This window comes from Rutilus rutilus (assembly GCF_951802725.1).
Source record: "Rutilus rutilus genome assembly, chromosome: 25".
NCBI lineage: Eukaryota > Metazoa > Chordata > Actinopteri > Cypriniformes > Leuciscidae > Rutilus > Rutilus rutilus.
Genome location: NC_140229.1, coordinates 5,349,028 through 5,367,179, shown reverse-complemented (window position 1 = coordinate 5,367,179; position 18,152 = coordinate 5,349,028). Strand labels below are relative to the sequence as shown.

At 38.4% G+C, this 18,152-nt stretch overlaps 1 protein-coding gene across 1 annotated transcript in view; it reads right to left on the bottom strand.

The window, feature by feature from the left end:
* mctp1b (multiple C2 domains, transmembrane 1b) overlaps positions 1–18,152 on the bottom strand; it is a 34,741-nt gene that overhangs the window by 14,074 nt on the left and 2,515 nt on the right. The window contains exons 2-10 of the mRNA XM_084400787.1: positions 10,374–10,488; positions 10,082–10,224; positions 8,787–8,866; positions 8,270–8,393; positions 3,477–3,656; positions 2,952–3,082; positions 1,810–1,996; positions 1,101–1,194; positions 73–175 (exon numbers count right to left, since the gene is read on the bottom strand). Of these exons, the coding sequence (XP_084256913.1) occupies positions 73–175; positions 1,101–1,194; positions 1,810–1,996; positions 2,952–3,082; positions 3,477–3,656; positions 8,270–8,393; positions 8,787–8,866; positions 10,082–10,224; positions 10,374–10,488 (1,157 nt within the window). The remainder of the gene's footprint in view (positions 1–72; positions 176–1,100; positions 1,195–1,809; positions 1,997–2,951; positions 3,083–3,476; positions 3,657–8,269; positions 8,394–8,786; positions 8,867–10,081; positions 10,225–10,373; positions 10,489–18,152) is intronic.

Here is an 18,152-nt window from a genome sequence, read left to right as displayed (position 1 = left end):
GTCAGAACAACTTCATCAGCTGTGAATATTTTAATTCGTCCTCTGTTGGAAGCAGATGCGTAATGAACTCACAAGGTGAAGACTTTATTCCACTCGGGGTTCAGTGTCTTGTAGACCGTGTGTGTCTGCAGACGGTCGTTACACAACTCGGCAATGCAGAACGGGTCGCTCTTTCCTGAAACACAATGTTGCATTCAAAAGGTTTTAGTTTCAAATTCCCAACTGAGATATGAATATGATATGCATTCAATTAAATACTGAACTCTGTAGCTATAATACATTTCTAGTTAAGTATTTTTACTTGATATTATAATTAATGATGCATTTATTTAAAACAGCTTGAAATTGGTAGAGCATCAATGCCGTGTCTTGTGCCACAGTTTGAGTCCGGCCAACAATGTTACAAAACCATTCCCTCTCTTTCTAGCTAAAAATACTAGCATTCAAAAGCTTTGGGTCCTTAAAGTCAAAAGTGACAGTAAAGACATTTGTAATGTTTTATTTGAAATAGATTACTATTACTATCTAAGAATCCTGAAGAGGAAAAACTGTTTTCAAAATTGATAATAATCAGAAATGTTTCTTGAGCATCGAATCATAATATTAGAATGATTTCTGAAGGATCATGTGACACTGAAGACTGGAGTAATGATGCTGAAAATTCAGCTTTGATCACAGGAATAAATCACATTTTTAAATATATTACGAATAGAAAACAGTAATCTGAAAAAATGTGGCACTGAAAACAGACTGGGTGTGTGTGTGTGTGTGTGTGTGTAAAAGCTTTTTAAAAGCCTTTGTCCACAATGGTGTGGTATTAGAAGAACCGTGAAATCAGAACCCATGAGGTGTGGGCCGCTCCTGAGCTCCTGAGAGAACAGCAAACTTAAAGAACTAGATAAACTCATGAGTGAGAAAAAAAAAATGAGAGAGAGTCATCTTTCCACCTCCTGAAGAGAGAGACTGAGGTGTTGACCTCACTAAAACATTAAGAAAAATGCTTGGGAAAGAGTCTTATGGACCATCCGGTTTACAGTAGGAATGTTGGGTTATTGTTCCACTGGGCACAAATGAATACAGGAAGTGACATGTGATTTTACCTGTGACATCAGCAGCCATCAGCCCCTCGGCCCGCAGGATCTTTACCTGCACGAGTCCTACATCCTTCAGTTTAAAGAAAGACCTCAAAGAACTCTGAAAAAAAAAAAGAACAAAAGCACATCAGAGAGGCCCAGGACTACATTCACAGCGAGCAGTAATACATCCATATGTTTCTGACAGCTCTATTTTGGCCCTAACTTTCTCTAATCCCCTGTCAGAGTCCGCGAGCAGTTTTGTGTCCACGTCAAAGCCGCTCGGCCGTGGACATTGAGACAAAACCATCGAGCCGCCACGCCAGATTATCTGGTGGCTCTCACGAATACATCTTCATTATGCAGCTGTTATGAAAGAAGGTCAGTCTGCATTGGTGGTGAGTTTCTGTAAGCCGTTCACTGACCGGCCCTCCAGGGGACAGTGGCAGGACAAAGACAAACCGTGAATAGAGAGGACAGACAACTCTGAGATGTCTCTCTCTCTGTCTTTGTTTCACCGTCGTCCAGTTGTGAACGAGAACACGTTAATCCAGTAGTGCACTGGACTGTGGTCATTTTACGCCCCCTTCTGGTCACAGACGTGTACTACAGGGTGGATATTACCAGTTTCTGAGGACAACTTAGTCTCTCTCAGAGGAAACAGTTATCAGCAACACTTGCTGTGCAGTGTCAGAGACCCTGATGTGGATGTCAGAAATTTAGACGTCACACTTACATATCTCTTACGGATCTGCTGGCGTTCGTGTGGGTCGTCTAGTAGGTTGACGGACAGGTCAGAGATTGAGATGGCGACTGTGGCGGTGAGAGTCACCAGCAGGACCAGCGTCCCTTTATCCTCCTCCAGCTCAAGTTCCAGCTTATGTGTCTTCTCTCGGCTCAACTTTGACAGGTCCAGCTGACATCTAAAATTATTAAACACCATCCTCAACACATTAACTTCTTATAGGTCAAATGTTAGAGACTGCTGGCAACGGCATAATCATGGGTTTGATTCCCATGTTACAGACACAGGGCCCTATCTTGCACCCAGCGCAATTGACTTTGTACACCGACGCATGCATCATTCCTATTTTGCACCCGCGCACAGCGGACTTTTCCCTCCACAGACGCACGTCGGTAAACTAGGAAATACACTTAGCACAAAGAGGAGGCGTGTTCTGGCGCAAACGTTCCCTGGTGCGATTTTGCAGGTTTAGAAAACAATTCCGCCACTGACCAGGAAAAACCTAGTCTGAAGTCAGTGGCGCATTCCGCACGTTATTCATATGCTATTTTAAGCCATAATCAATGTAGCGTGTGCACAACACGCATACACTTTGATTCTCTCATCTACACACAGACGCAGCAGTTCTCATTTTTGCAAATCATACATTATTACGATCGATAGATAGATAGATAGATAGACAATTTATTATAAAAGCATACATCTAGCTTACACATTTACCCAAATTATCATACGCCTGTTTAACCAAAGTTAATTTGGGTGGGTTTCTCCATCCCCAATGTAACTTCTCTGTGTTTTACGGCCGTGACGAGAGCGTCGGTCTCCTCGGCTGTGAAACGCTCCTGGTGTGCGCCTGGAAAATCCGCCGTTACAATAGCAATCCGCCATGGAACAAGCGCGTCTGCTCTTAAAGGGAATGTGAGATGTCGCTCTGATTGGTTTATTTCAGGTTACGCCCAAACCACACCTATGAATAATGTAGCTACTTCAGACCAACCCATTTTAGATTACCGAGATCCGCCCACAAAGTTACTTGCATTTCGCGCTTGATACTTGCGTTTCAGATCGTTAAAATAGGGCCCATAGTGATAACATGAAGAAAAGTAAATATCAGCATTTGAAATCGGACTCACTGGCCGATGAAGTCATCTCTCATTCCAATGTCTTTGTCCCAAGCTGAGATCTCCAGAACGCCTCCCTCCTCGTCAAACAGATTCAAGTCAAACTGCTCCATCCACTGAGGGTTGAGGGTCTTGGGAATTGTCTGTTTGCACAGAAGATAAAAATAAGTAACTGAAAAATTATAGTCTTTTACTGGTTCTCGATCTGCTGATACGTATAGTGAAGTGTTCTTCAGGTGACATGATGGATGGATGGATGGATGGATGGAATGGAATTCACAACACATTTAACTTCAATAGTGAGTGATGTATTTCCAATTGTAGTCTGCTGTAAATAATGCAGGCTAGGATTATTGATTAATATAATTTTTCCTTTCCTTGGATACATCATCAGAAAAGAAAAGTTCTTTCAAAGGAGAAGAATGAAAAAAAAATGTATTTGGGCGTTGAATTGTGGACAGTAAGTATTTAAAAAGAGAGCCCTCAGTGTCATGTTTTATTAAACTTGCCATGTTGAAATGCTGCAGTCGTTCATACCTTACTCTTGTACTTCTGAGGGCCTAGTTTGAACTTGACGTAAGGGTCACTGAAGCCGTTCTGGTCCATAGGGATGAGGTTGCGACCCTCTATTAGTCTGATGCTCACAATGCCCTTCCACGGCTGAGTCTTTTTGTGCAGGTCCGACAGTCGAAGATTCTGCTGCTGCAGCTGCTGTTGCTGCGGTTCACAAACACGAGACAGGACATTAAAGGGTTATTTATTCTGTCATCATCTACTCAGCCTTATGTTGCTCAAAACATGATTTTTCTTTTCTATTGGGTACAAAATGAGATGTATAGAAACTACTTTTGTCCATACAACAAAAGTGTGTGGTGGTCGCAGCTGTAAAGCCCCAAAATTTGAGCATCGTGAGGCCAAGTACACTACCGTTTAAAAGTTTGGGGTCCATATGATTTGTTTTTTAAAGAATTCAGTATTTTTATTCAGGAAGGATGCATTAAACTGATCAAAAGTGACAGTAAATACATTTACAAAAGTATTCTATTTCAAATAAATGCTGTTCCTATTCAACACAGAATCATATCCCACCACAATATGAAGCAGCACAACTGTTTTCAACATTGATCAAGTTTCTTGAGCAGCAAATCATCATATTAGAATGATTTCTTAAGGATCATGTGGCACTAAAGACTAGCATAATGATGCTGAAAATTCAGCTTTGCATCACAGGAATAAATAACATTTGAAAATATATTCAAATAGAAAATAGTCAATTATAATAATATTTCACAGTATTACTAAGTCTTGGTGTGCATAAGAGACTTCTTTCAAAAACATTAAAGAAACCTTACCGATTCCAATCTTTTGAATGGTAGTGTACATGATGACAGAATTGTCATTTTTTAGTGCGCTATCCCTTTAAGACAAAATGTTCACAATGGGGAAAATACTCAAAGAGTGTGGAATGGTTTCACACACACCATGAATGACTGAGTCACCAAAGCATGAAATGCAAATGTCTACAAAAAGGCATGGCCCATCACCCTGAGAGATGCATGACTGCGGTATCTAATGGATCCTCTGACCAGACTGCTGCACTTCTGACCCGTAGCTGATATTAAGGACTCTGTTCGGCACTGCACGCAAACCAAATCCTCTTCGAACAGAAGAAATTCTTCATTGCTAATAGAGCAGATACAGCGTGTGGGATGGTTTACACAGCAGCTAGTCAGAGAATTTGGGGGCAAACACTCTTGCTTTTTTACCTTAATGCATCCCTTCCAGCTTCTCCTCAGTAGCATGGTCTACAGAAACAACAGAGCATGTGTTACTGTATAAACAGGAGAGCGGGATGGAGGCGGGCACGCTTTGATTGACACCACGCTATTTTGTTCTGCATATCCGATCAAGACGAATCTTCTGTTCTTGCGCTCTGAGCTGATGATCAGTGTCGCCCATCAGACTGTTGTTTCATCTGTTGGTGGAACACCATGTGAATTTCGACGTGTTCTCCACCCGCTCGCCCAGTACAGAAGGTTCCTAATGTCTAATTTAAAGTCATTTCATGCATTATGCAGACAGCACAACATCTCCTCATCCCAGTACTGTATCTCTCAAAGAGCACATTAGAGTCATTGTGGGCTAGCACACCATACTACTTGAATAATTATGCAGACAGTGTACAGTATGCAGTTTTTTGGTGCTGTATTCCACAATGCTTGTCTTGATCTTGCACGGTTCAGTGACTTTTTACATAAAATGGATTAAAATAGAATTGATTGGATAACTGGATGATGCTCAAAGAATTAAAAGCAGCTTAGTAGAATTTAGTACACTATTATTTTAAATGTACATAATGCATACTGTTTTACATACTTTTTTTTAAATAGTAGGAAGTATAGCATTCAAAAGTTGGGGTCAGTAAGATTTTTTTATGTTTTTGAAAGTGTCTTATTCTCACCAAGGCTGCATTTATTTGATCGAAAATACAGTACAAACTGTAATATTGTGCAATATTATTACGATTTTAAATAACAGGTTTCCATTTGAATATGTATTCAACTAAAAATGCATTCCTGTGATGGTAAAACTGAATTTTCAGCATCATTACTCCAGTTTTTAGTGTCACATGATCCTTCAGAAATCATTCTAATGTGATGATTTCCTGCTCAAGAAACATTTATTAGCAATGCTGAAAACAGTTGTGCTGCTTAATGATTTTGTGGAAACCACGTTATTTTTTTTCAGGATTCTTTAATAAATAGACAGTTCAAAAGAACAGCATTTATTTGAAATAGAACTCTTTTGTAACATAATAAATGTCATTACTGTTATTGATTAATTGAATTCATCCTTCCTGAATAAAAGTATACATAACAAAAATTACTAACCCCAAACCTTTGAATGGTAAAACATTGGTAAAACAATGGTAAAACAGAGTATACATGTTTCCTTAAAACAAGACGACTAGATGTTAGGGCTGCTGGATTATGGCAAAAAGAAATCATAATCATGATTATTTTGGTCAATATTTTAATCACAATTATCTAACACAATTAGGAGTAGGGGATATGACTAAAATATGACTCGCAGATGCGGTGAGTATAAACGAGGCTTGAGGAACAGCGCAAGTTTCGCAGCTTAATGCGCTTTTAATAACTCTTTTTAATATCAAGCATGTCCCGTAGTAGACTGCCAATCAAGACAGTCACGTTACGTGAATTGACTGATTTGGACGTCATATGTGTGGCCGTTTAAAGTGCTCCTATTATGCTATTTTAAAGGTTCCTAATTTTTACATGAATCCAAGGTAAAAAAAACACTTTAGTTTTCTTATAATATACATTGCACATCACCTCATTTCTCAGAGAGTCTGAAAACCGTTTGTTCGAAGATTCAATCTCTCTAGATTCAGCCTTTCCGAGAGCCTACTCCGCTCTGATTGGTCAGACAGCCCAGTCTGTTGTGATTGGTCTACTCTGCCCTGATTGGTCAGATGGCCAAGTCTGTTGTGACTGGTCAGATGACCCAGACTGTTGTGATTGGTCTACTCTGCCCTGATTGGTCAGATGGCCAAGTCTGTTGTGACTGGTCAGATGACCCAGACTGTTGTGATTGGTCTACTCTGCCCTGATTGGTCAGATGGCCAAGTCTGTTGTGACTGGTCAGATGACCCAGACTGTTGTGATTGATCTACTCTGCCCTGATTGGTCAGATGGCCCAGTCTGTTGTGATTGGTCTACTCTGCCCTGAATGGTCAGATGGTCCAGTCTGTTGTGATTGGTCTACTCTGCCCTGAATGGTCAGATGGCCCGGTCTGTTGTGATTGGTCTACTCTGCCCTGAATGGTCAGATGGCCCAGTCTGTTGTGATTGGTCTACTCTGCCCTGAATGGTCAGATGGCCCGGTCTGTTGTGATTGGTCTACTCTGCCCTGAATGGTCAGATGGCCCAGTCTGTTGTGATTGGTCTACTGCTTACAGCGCGTGTTGGAAAGGAAACGGCCATTACCATATCTGAATTTCAGCTTCAGATCTTCCTCAGCCCTTGATATACAGTGATACAAACAGTAACGATGGCGTTGGTTTTACTGTATCAATTCCAGCACGAGTCATCATCCTTGTAAATCAGATTTGCTTTCACAGCGCAGAAAACAGCGTCTTCTCTACATGTCGACAACACGAACCAAACACTTCCAGTCTCAGCTACAGCGTTTGAGAAGACATTATTCGTAGGCACTAGACAGCCAATGAAAAGCATAGGCTGGCATTATGCAAATTTGTTACATTGTTACGAAGGTTCGTACCAGGAAGTGAGACTGGAATTACTGTCGACTCCTTTCAGCAGTTCAGAATTTATTCTTTCTTTTGGGAGACACAAACAGCTTTATCACACACTGCATTGAAGGGTGGATTCTGAAATCCACTGCTGCGTCAATGTGTATCTTTTGAGTGATTTATAATCAGGTTATTAATCAATATTTATCCTTACATATTGATTTGAATGACTTCTTCATATCAATGAGATTTACTGAGTTATAGAAGTATATGTATTGTACTCTCTCTATGTTTTTGAGAGAGGCATCCAACATGTGTTAACAACTGTGAAACAAGAAGTCATAGCTAGAAAATGTCATGTTCCTAGTCACCCTGGTGTGCTAAAAAAAAGGTAAATATTAATGGGAATATACTTCAGAGATATTTTACTGGGTGCCAATAATTGTGGCCAGCGTTTGGAGAAAAACATTTATTTCATAATGTGATTTCCCCCCCACTTTCAATTCTTTTACTTCAATGAAAGGTTAGATTTTTTTGAATGAAAGATCAAAAGGATAAACAATGCAGATAAATTTTTTTACAGCCATTTTTGATCATATTTATCAGGGGTGCCATTAATTCTGACCACAACTGTATATCTATTCTTCTAGCTGACCAACACAGCCGAGGTCACTGGGGTCACTTCAACCTGTCGTATACGTGACCGCTTCTTAATTAAAGCATTTATTAAAGCTATATTCCAACATTAGAGAATAATGATGAATATTTTCTGTACCTCTCACTGAGAGAAAGAAAATGTTAACTGTATGTTTTGGCACAATGTTTTCAGAATCTTTGGAAGGTTTCAAAATTGAAATCAAAACTCTTTTTTTAATTTCCTGACAGCTAGAAATAGTTTCTACAGTCTCAAGAGGAAAGTGTGAAATAAATGTGAGGTTTGTAAATGTGTCAGAATGAAGTCTTTTTGGATGCATGTTGAGAGTTTGCTGGCAGATTTCCTCTTCCCCAACTTCAACAAGTATAAAACAACATTAATCTGCCAAATGAGTCTCACCGCCTGTCTGAGGGCCTCTCTGTCCTCTGTGCTTCTCGGGAACAGAGTGACCGCCAGCTCCAGAGAGCCCAGGTCCTGATCAGGGCAGTGAGAATCTTGAAGGTCCAACCGAACATCAAGAGGTCTGTGACAAAAACATGGCTTGTTATGACAACCATTAAAAGTAGTAGTAGAAACGCATAGAACTTTTGATAAATCTGTTTACAATCACGTTGTGGCCGCCTATGACCGGCCAAATTTTATTCCAATTTTTGGACACTTTCAGTCATGTAGTAAAATAATAATGGGTGACAACTTAAGTATGCTTGTCACTACAATACTTTTACAATGCATTTGTGTTATGCTGCATCCACAGAATTAGATGTAATTATAAACTCTTAGAAAACAACAGAACATTAGCAAAAATAACCTTGTCACCATTCATTTCCTAAAACTCCTCTAGATGGTTAACTAATACATTTTAACACTGTTTTGATTCTAATTGAAAATGCATTCATTTGACACAAAAACATGATACCTCAGGTGCTCCAGAGACTCAAGATACAGGTAAGCTGAGCCCATGAAATCATCTTGAAGGCCAAAATCATAGTCAAACACCTAAAATAGATTGCAAAAGGGAAAATTCTTAAAGGAAGAAATACAGTATCAGAGATAGATAGAAAATCAGACATTAATGTAATTATTCCAAAAGATGTTAACACCTTCCTTTTTAATGAGTTTTCAGCATAAATGCAATCCAATTTATAACTATTTCTATAAGCAAGTCAGATTAATTCCTCTGACTGACTGATAACTGTTTTCAATTAATTAAAGTCCCCCTGTGGTGAAAATCAATCTAATAATGTTGTTTATATGTGTATGTGGTGTTTTTAATATGCTTTAAGACAAACCATGTGCAAATTCATAAGTCAACACCATTGCTGAGTATTTCCTCCTCAAAACTGCAGTGAACCAAAAGACGATCTCAAAAACGCGGTTTGAAATCGCTGGTGTTTCTGACGTCACAAACTACCTTGTAACCAATCATGTCAACGAGTGGATCTCTGAGCTGGTGTGAGTGAGTGGAGGCGGGGCTCATTTGCATATTCATAGAACTGAGGCAAGGGTGTAGAGTTGCATTCAAGCTATTTTAAGGCATGAAGAATTTTTTTCAAGAAAAAAAACATTTAAATATGTTATTTTGGTGATCAAAGAGTTTTAAGGGATATAATTATTGACTACAGGGGACTTTAAAAATAACACATTTTGTATTGGAAACGCTCTATATTGTTCATGCAGCAATGTTTTTGTTTCGTTAAAAGGACCAGCAAATTTTTTTAGGAATCCTGAATTTCAAAAATCTGTGTTTTTGATTCACCAAAACAAACCGGCTCATAAGAGTAATTTGTTCGGGAATTGGACTGGACAGGTCGCACAGCCACAGTAGCTTTTTGATTAACTAAAAAGACTAATAAGAGTAATTTATATGGGAATCGGACTACACTGGTCGAGCAGTAGGTTTTTGATTCACTAAAACAAACCAACTCATTAGAGTCATTGATTTGGGAATCAGACTACACCGGTCACACGGTATGTTTTTGATTCACTAAAACGAACCATCTCAGAGTCATTCACTCAGTATGTTTTTGATTCATTAAAAGGAATCGCCTCATGAGAGTCATTAATTCAGGTTTCGGAAAACACCGTTCAAGCAGTATGTTTTAAATTCACTAAAACGAACCGTTTCATAAGAGTTATTCATGCTGGAAACAAGCATCCAAAAAAAATCAACATAATGGGTGATCCATTTTTTTTACCTTAATATATTTTTACCTTGATATATAGAGGCTCCTGTAAATTGTCCACTATCAGGCAAACACGCTCGTCCCAAACCGGGTTAAGGTTCTTGTGTATGATTTTACTGCGGAAAACTTCTTTACCGGCTATTTTGAACTTCACATACGGGTCACTTGTTCCTGAAACATATAAAGTTTTGATTGCAACATACTGATGTTGAACATTAGCTTGAAATAGCATATAAATACAAAGTAAAACACATTTCCCTGACAGTGAACACATATTTACAGTAACATAACAACATAAGCATCAAAGGTGCAGGTCTTACCGCCTCTGTCTCGAATGGCAAGGTTGTTTCCTCTTTTCAGCACAATGTCCAACTGGTACATTGCTGAAATAGGCAGTAAAGTCGGTATGCCACCGTTACCAGCTGCATTAATGCCCTGAAGAAAACAGACATTGTCCCACAAACTTTAGTTGCACATATGACATCCACAAACACAGTGCGTCCAACACCATTATTAATGCCAAACCTTACAGCATGTGAGAGTTTTACTCACTCAAACGTGACTATAGGGGAGAACTCTGTTGTTAAATGACAATGTTTAGATAATCTCCAATAGAACTTATGCTTGGGCAGGCAATTTATGATTAAAATTAAGACAGGATGTTGCAAGATGCTAAAAACAGATAAACCGGTGCTATAAAACCACTGAGAACATAACATTGAGCTCGTCTTATTATACAGACCAAGTGAAATGCTTTATATTCTGTTCTAACAGTTTTATATTAGAATGGCGCTCTGTATTGATTTAACTGGACTCTTTACAACACAGCATCATATTTTTGGCTCTTATAACATAGCAGTCTTATGTAATGGCATGTTGCAACATGACAAGTTTGCAGCAACAAGTAAATGATGTGTCCACAATGAAAGCAAAAATGTTGTGCAATGTGGCACGATCACAGCTAATCAGAACATATTCAAAGGTTATAATAGAGTCACTTAGAGTATGATTGGGGGATTCTACAGTTTTCATACTTTTCTGAAAGTCTACACTCATTTTTAGCTGTATTAGCTGTAGATTCTTATTAGTTGTGGTTCGTCACTTTATATGTCAGTCAGATGGTCTCATCCTGTCTCAGTTCTTAAACAGAAATACTATTAAAGTCAAATGTGAGAGTCACAATGTGGTGTAAGGGTGTGTTCACACACAAACCCTGGTGTGATTGCTCTGTTAGTGCCATCTGAACTGGTGCCACCAAACAAGCGGACCGAGACGCTGAAAAGATGGGTCTCAATCTGCCTCCAAATGAACTCTGGTGCGGTTCAATTTAAATATGAATGTAACACGTACCATAGACATGTAAACAAACCAAAAACAGGAAGATGAGACCCTAAAAAGAACTAAATGCTCACGCATATTGTTTTTTTTTCTTGTCATAGTCGCGATGTTAACCAACCCAGTTCGCTTATCTTGCAGCAGATCTTTGTTTGTGTGTGACGGAGGGATTCCTGCCGCTGTTTTGTATCCTTTTCACATTTTATAAGCTCTTCACGAGTTCTCAGCTGGTCAAAATACCATCATATGTAGGCTACGCACATACGACGAGCGCATTTAGCCCAGAACACAGCATTGTTTTGGATGTTCGGTAAGTTCAGTCACGAAAATGTAATAAAAGCTGACCAATCAGGTTGTGAACATATCCCTATTCCTTTAAGTTTTGGTATCTTTAGGTTCGGTGTTAAAATGCCACTGTGAACGCTAAGTGGACCAGGACTAAATGTTGTTGTTTTTTTTTATCAAGCAAACGAACTACATGTGTGAGCACACCCTTATAGCTGTTTGCTGTCAGTGGCTAATATTTGAGAAGGAAGTGAAGCACTGTGTGTGTTATGTCAACTTCACACATCTGACAGTGCTTAAAACTGTCCAGAATAAGTAATGTATTGTTTCCGGTGGTGTAGCCTATAATGGTTTGGTCTGAAAAGTTGTGGATTCATAAACTATCATCATTGTGTCCTTGAAGACACCAACTTGAAAACCAAAGTCATTTAAAGAAGCCATATCATGGAAAACAGTGTTGTTTTTCAAATGTAAGAATACTAGATACAGGGAAAATGACCATGAAAGAGCAAGAAACCCTAGAAAAAATGAAATGCCACAGAACTGTAGAATATAGCAAAGGTTTTGGGAGTGCTAGGGGATCTGTGGAAAAAGTGTTGATTTTTTTTAATAAATAAATGTCTAAATATCTCAATTTGAAAAACTCGAATATAGTGTTCTGGATGTGTTCTATGTGGTTGCTAAGGTGTTGCTTGGATGTTCTATGTGGTTACTAAGGTGTTGCTAGGGTAGTTGTTTACTGGCCCAGGTCAAAAGTGTCCACCTGCAAGTCTCTGTGATATTCTGGTCTATAGACATTGAGTCAGATCGCCCTTCAATAAGTCATCAAGTAAAAACCGCAGGTCTGATTATTTAGAAAAGTATTAGCACACCTCTTCTCAACAAGCCTGTTCCTCAGTGATTTGAGGCTAAATTCATGTCTGTAGTGCGGAACGAGTAATGTAATGGTGCGGAACGAGTTACGTGGCAAAAGTTTTAGCTCTTAAAAAAACAGCACCACTAATTATGTCACATAAACACACAGGCACTATTTGACAAGCGCTACACACAGTGAAAACTTCCATTTCCCTTTTTTGCCCTTGAGCAAGACATGAGGTCAAAACACATTTTGTTCACAAACTAAATGTGTTTGCAGTGTCAGCTGAAAGCAGGTGATTTGCATTGCTGGCCTTTAGGGCGTATTAAACATCCTGTTTAGTGACAGGATTGTCAAAAATAAGGATATAGAATATTTTTCTTAGATGGGAATTCCCGTAACAGCATCCTGTACCATGTCTGTGACGATAAGGATGTTCTGATGGCTAATTTACATTCAGAAATCCAATATTTATCTTCCTGCATTTCAAAAGACAACAATATCTGGGATAACATCCACTGCTCCACTAGCATAACCAAACAGAATTCCAAATATAACGAATGACAGGTTTTGTATCCTCGTCTGCTGATTGGTCAGTCAAACAGTCCTTTGTGATTTGATAATTACACTAAGCCATGTCAGGATTTTAGTTTTATTTTGAGCAATCACTCAGCCCTAGTTCCATCCCTCCCCTATAAGATCTGTCTAAGATTATTTCACCTTCCTCTGTACTGAGTATCTTTGTAAGAAAAGAGACCTGTTGTTTCATCTCCGCTGTGAGGTAATTACAAGAGCAGATCTCCACTGAAGACACTGAACACACTGAAATGAAAAATGGTGCCAGCCAATAAAACACATCAACCGCTGCACTGAAAACCTTCTTTGAGGTTTGTACAAGCTCATGTTGATTGTGCCTAGTCTCATAATAAGATCCCTATTTCTCCATAAAGTAGAAACAGTGTGAGTGTGACAGCCTAAACACAAGTTATTTTTATTAGAGATAATTAAGACACAACAAAACTGTCTTTTTGTACTTGACGGCAACGATTTGGAGCAACAAAGCAACCAGAAATCGTTCAAAATGAGCGACAGCATCCGTCCTGAATGCAAATCTGCATTAGTGCAATGGGATACGGATACAGTTGGATATTAGAAGTCATGATTATTGAACTTAGGCAAGAGAAAATGTTTTAGAATTACACGGCAAGGGGTTTAACAGGAAGATGAAGCGGTTGGCAATATTGTGGTGACAATTACAGAGCCACTTCCTGTTTGAAAAGCAGCCTTTAAACATGGAAAGTCTAGGTCCATTATAGGGGCCTCAGAGGATGTGTGCAAAATGCACTTGTATTCAGTGTTGTATTTAGCATTTAGGCCCTGAGCAGTCAGACACTATCATGTCAGTGAACGTTAACTGTTTATAAATATGTGTGGCTATGATACTCAACCAACCCACTGTCTCATACTAACCTTAAAGTGGCGTAACAACTGTATCAGATTAATATCTTAAAAACTAAGGACAATATAGTTCGAAATTGGTTCGAATTCGTAGAAATTGCTCAAATTATTTTGGACAAACGATTGTAAAAAATATCATTATTAATATATAAAATATAAAAATAAAATTAATATCTTAAAAACTAAGGGAAAAAAATATGATATGAAAAAAACAATATCATATATTTTATTGTATTATATTGTAATTTTCCATTACTGTAGAAACCTTGCAGCTCAGCATAACTGCAATTCCCACATACCATCAATTTACACAGTTAAGGAAACATAGTGTGTCAACATGCTGAAATCCACTCCTACGAGTGACGGGAATTGTAGAGGAGTTGATCTAAGTTGCTTGTCTCAGTTGCCAAACCTGAGTCACAGATAAATGGCAAAGTGCCACTAATACGAAAACAGATTTCTTAAAAACAACATGCTGCTGTCTTTCAAACCTCCTAGAACCCTCCCTCAGAAATCTAACCACAAAGATAGCTCAGGCAGCTTCATACCAAGACTGTTTGTCAAGTCCAGACATGTAATGGAGTAAAGAGAGAGCCTAAGAGAGTCCAGAGGAACTCAGTGTTTCAGTTGTTTGACTCTGATCTCAACTGCACTGTTGGTGGCTGTTAAACCAGTGATGTAATGGATTGGGTTCGGACATATACAGAAAAGCTCATGTATACCAAACTTCAATGACTAGCCAGAGGTTTCTTGTTTATAGCTCAGGACAGGGTTTTTCAATTATATTTAAAGGGATAGATCACCCAAAAATGAAAATTCTGTCATCATGTCATTCCAACCCGATATGACTTTCTTGTAACACTTTTGCGATAGTCCACTTCAGGCATTCTACTAACTGTATAAGTAACTTTACAACTACATGTCAACTAGGGCCCTGTTTACACCTGGTATTAAGATGTGTTTTGGTCGATCAGATGATTCGCCAACAGACATCCTATACTGACTAAGTATCTTTGTAAGTACATTTCAACTTATTCTATTAACCCTAACCTAACAATCTACAAATAATCTAATGATAGTTACATGTTGCAAATTTACTTAGTAAAATGTCTGAAGTGGATTAAGAGGAACCGACTTTCTTTCTTCTAAGGTACACAAAGCAGATATTTTGAAGAACACGTCCTGCAGAACAGAGAAAGTACTAAGTTTGGAACGACCTGAGTTTGAGCCAATTCTCACAGTGAACTATCCATTTAAGCAAACTCTCCGCTGTTTTCAATTATGTCTAGCAGAGAGAGAAAAAAAACTACAAATGATATTTAATCTGTATTTGCTGATCTTAAAATCTGATGCACATTAAACCACCAATAAAAAGAAAATAACCAATGTAATTCAGTTCTGCAGATGGAGAGAGTCGATAACCTTACTGAGCTCACTGTTTGGCTTCAAGCCATGTGTTAATGTGTCTTTACTTTTAGGCAAGTTTCTCTTCTTGCAAACCAGCTTGGCAAACACCTTCAGGCAACTAACTATTCACCTTATTCCGCCCCGCCCACTTTTACTTCTGTCCAGTACTTCCGTTGTAAACCAACTTCCGGTTTAGCGGACCCTCATTCAATTTCGAGGAGAACTGCAGAGAAGTCTCACTGATAAAATGTCACATAAGGTAAGCTAATTTGTGCCAAATGTGCAATGTACGTGTGTACCAACAGCACAGCAATGCACTGTTTCTCGGGGTAATTTTTAAACGACTTTTAGGTGTCAAAATTAATATTTTTTTCTCCAGCTGTTATGGCAGCCACGGACTGCACAGTTAACACTGGCCATCTCTAATTTCTTTAAATTGGAAGGCAATTAAATTAAACTAAGACAGATAACAGATTGGACCAGGGCAAACAAAGCGCTAAGTAGCTAAACCAGGAAGTGAGATTACGCGGATGGCGCCACCCAGTGCTACTTCCGGAATAAGGTGAATACAGTGCCAACACAACTGACACTAACAGTTTGTAGAAAAAAAACTCATCGTCATGAGTTTTTATGTTTCATAAAACAAGACAGTCCCCCAGCTTACGGAAGAGGATTAGGGCCAGGCAATAATAAAAAAAATAAAACCATCTCGAGATTAAAGTCATTATAATGCGAGATTAAACTCGTTAACTTTCGAGAAAAAAAGTCGAAATACAATCTTGAGAATAAACTCATTAAATATTGAGAATAAAGTCATTGTGTTTCGAGAAAAAACTCGTTAAATTTCGAGAAAAAAGTCGAAATACAATATTGAGAATAAACTCATTACATTTCGAGAATAAAGTCGTTGTGTTTCGAGAAAAAAACTCGTTAAATTTCGAGAAAAAACTCGAAATACAATCTTGAGAATAAACTCATTACATTTCGAGAATAAAGTCGTTGTGTTTCGAGAAAAAAAGTCAAAATGAAATGTAGAGAATAACGCATTGGATCAGTGCTCATTATAGCCTACTGATAGAGGACATGGCAGAGTTGGATCACTTAGTCAAGCTATATTTTAGACTTTCTTTCAGTAACAAAGAATAGAACATTCTTAGGTCGGCTAGGTCTTTTTAGAAGAAAAAATCAGTCCAATTTGCGCGATGTACTCGCTTTTGTCCAACATGAAATTCAACGAGGTTTCGTGGTTTCCCAGGATACCATAAGACGCATTATTAAACTTGTTGATCCTCAAGGTGTGGAATTTCGACGAAGGAGAGTACACTTGCGCTGGCCCAAATGCACTCTGGCATATAGACAGCTATGATAAACTAAAACCGTACGGCATTGCCATTAATGGCTGTATAGATGGTTACAGTCGTTACATTCTGTGGATGGAGGCGTACACAACCAACAACGATTAATAATGCGTCTTATGGTATCCTGGGAAACCACAAAACCTCGATGAGGCTAGGCTATGCAATGAACACTGATCGAATGCGTTATTCTCTACATTTAATTTCGACTTTTTTTCTCGAAACACAACGACTTTATTTTCGAAATTTAATGAGTTTATTCTCAAGATTGTATTTCGAGTTTTTTTCTCGAAATTTAACGATTTTTTTCTCGAAACACAACGACTTTATTCTCGATATTTAATGAGTTTATTCTCAAGATTGTATTTCGACTTTTTTTCTCGAAATTTAACGAGTTTAATCTTGAATTATAATGACTTTAATCTCGATATTTAATGACTTTATTCTCAGGATTGTATTTCGACTTTTTTTCTCGAAATTTAACGAGTTTAATCTCGAATTATAATGACTTTAATCTCGAGATGGTTTTATTTTTTTATTATTGCTTGGCCCTAATCCTCTTCCGTACCAGCCTGTAGCCCTCATACACACCCAGTATTTTTTTAAAGTTGCAGTTACCCATACTTCATAAATACTGTACGTTATGGCTCATGCAATCGGTGTTCCTGCCCGCCGAGCTTTTATTTACATGCAATTCTGTTAAACTCCCTCTATGTCGTGGTATGTGTTAATCTGATACAACGTGATCAAAGAATGTTCATATCATATGCAAATGTGTACGTTTTTACCACAAGATAAACTTGTGACTGGCACATTTTACACACAGTTTACATGCACACCTTGATGGATCGTGTTTTTGAACTATACCTTGAACAAAACCGTTCTCGTTCACATTCAATTCAAAGACAGCTTTCAAAGACTTGTAGCGCGAACCAATAGCGTTCGACTGCGGGCAGTGGAAGGAATATTTAATTGGTTGGAACTACTGAACGAATACGCCCTCTTTCTAAACATTTGAGTGAAGAAAATCATCATTTACATTTAATCATTTAGCAGACGCTTTTATCCAAAGCAACTTACAAATAAGGAGAACAATAGAAGCAATCAATCCAACAATAGTGCAACAAAATGCAAGTGCTGTGACTAGACCCAGCTAGTATAGCACAGTACAGGTAGCAAGTTTTTATTTTTTTTGGAAAAAGGGCAGACTATTTTAGTAGTCCTAAAGAATTACAAGCTCGTTCTTGTGTGGATGGGAATCTGAAATGAGTTTGACTATGCAAAAACATCACTTTGCATGTACAGATGTCAAAATGGACATGCACAGAAACACCTGATTCAGGTGTGCATAACATCAAATGTTGAAAATGTGCATGTAACAAGGTATGTTGATCAGGGAAGAA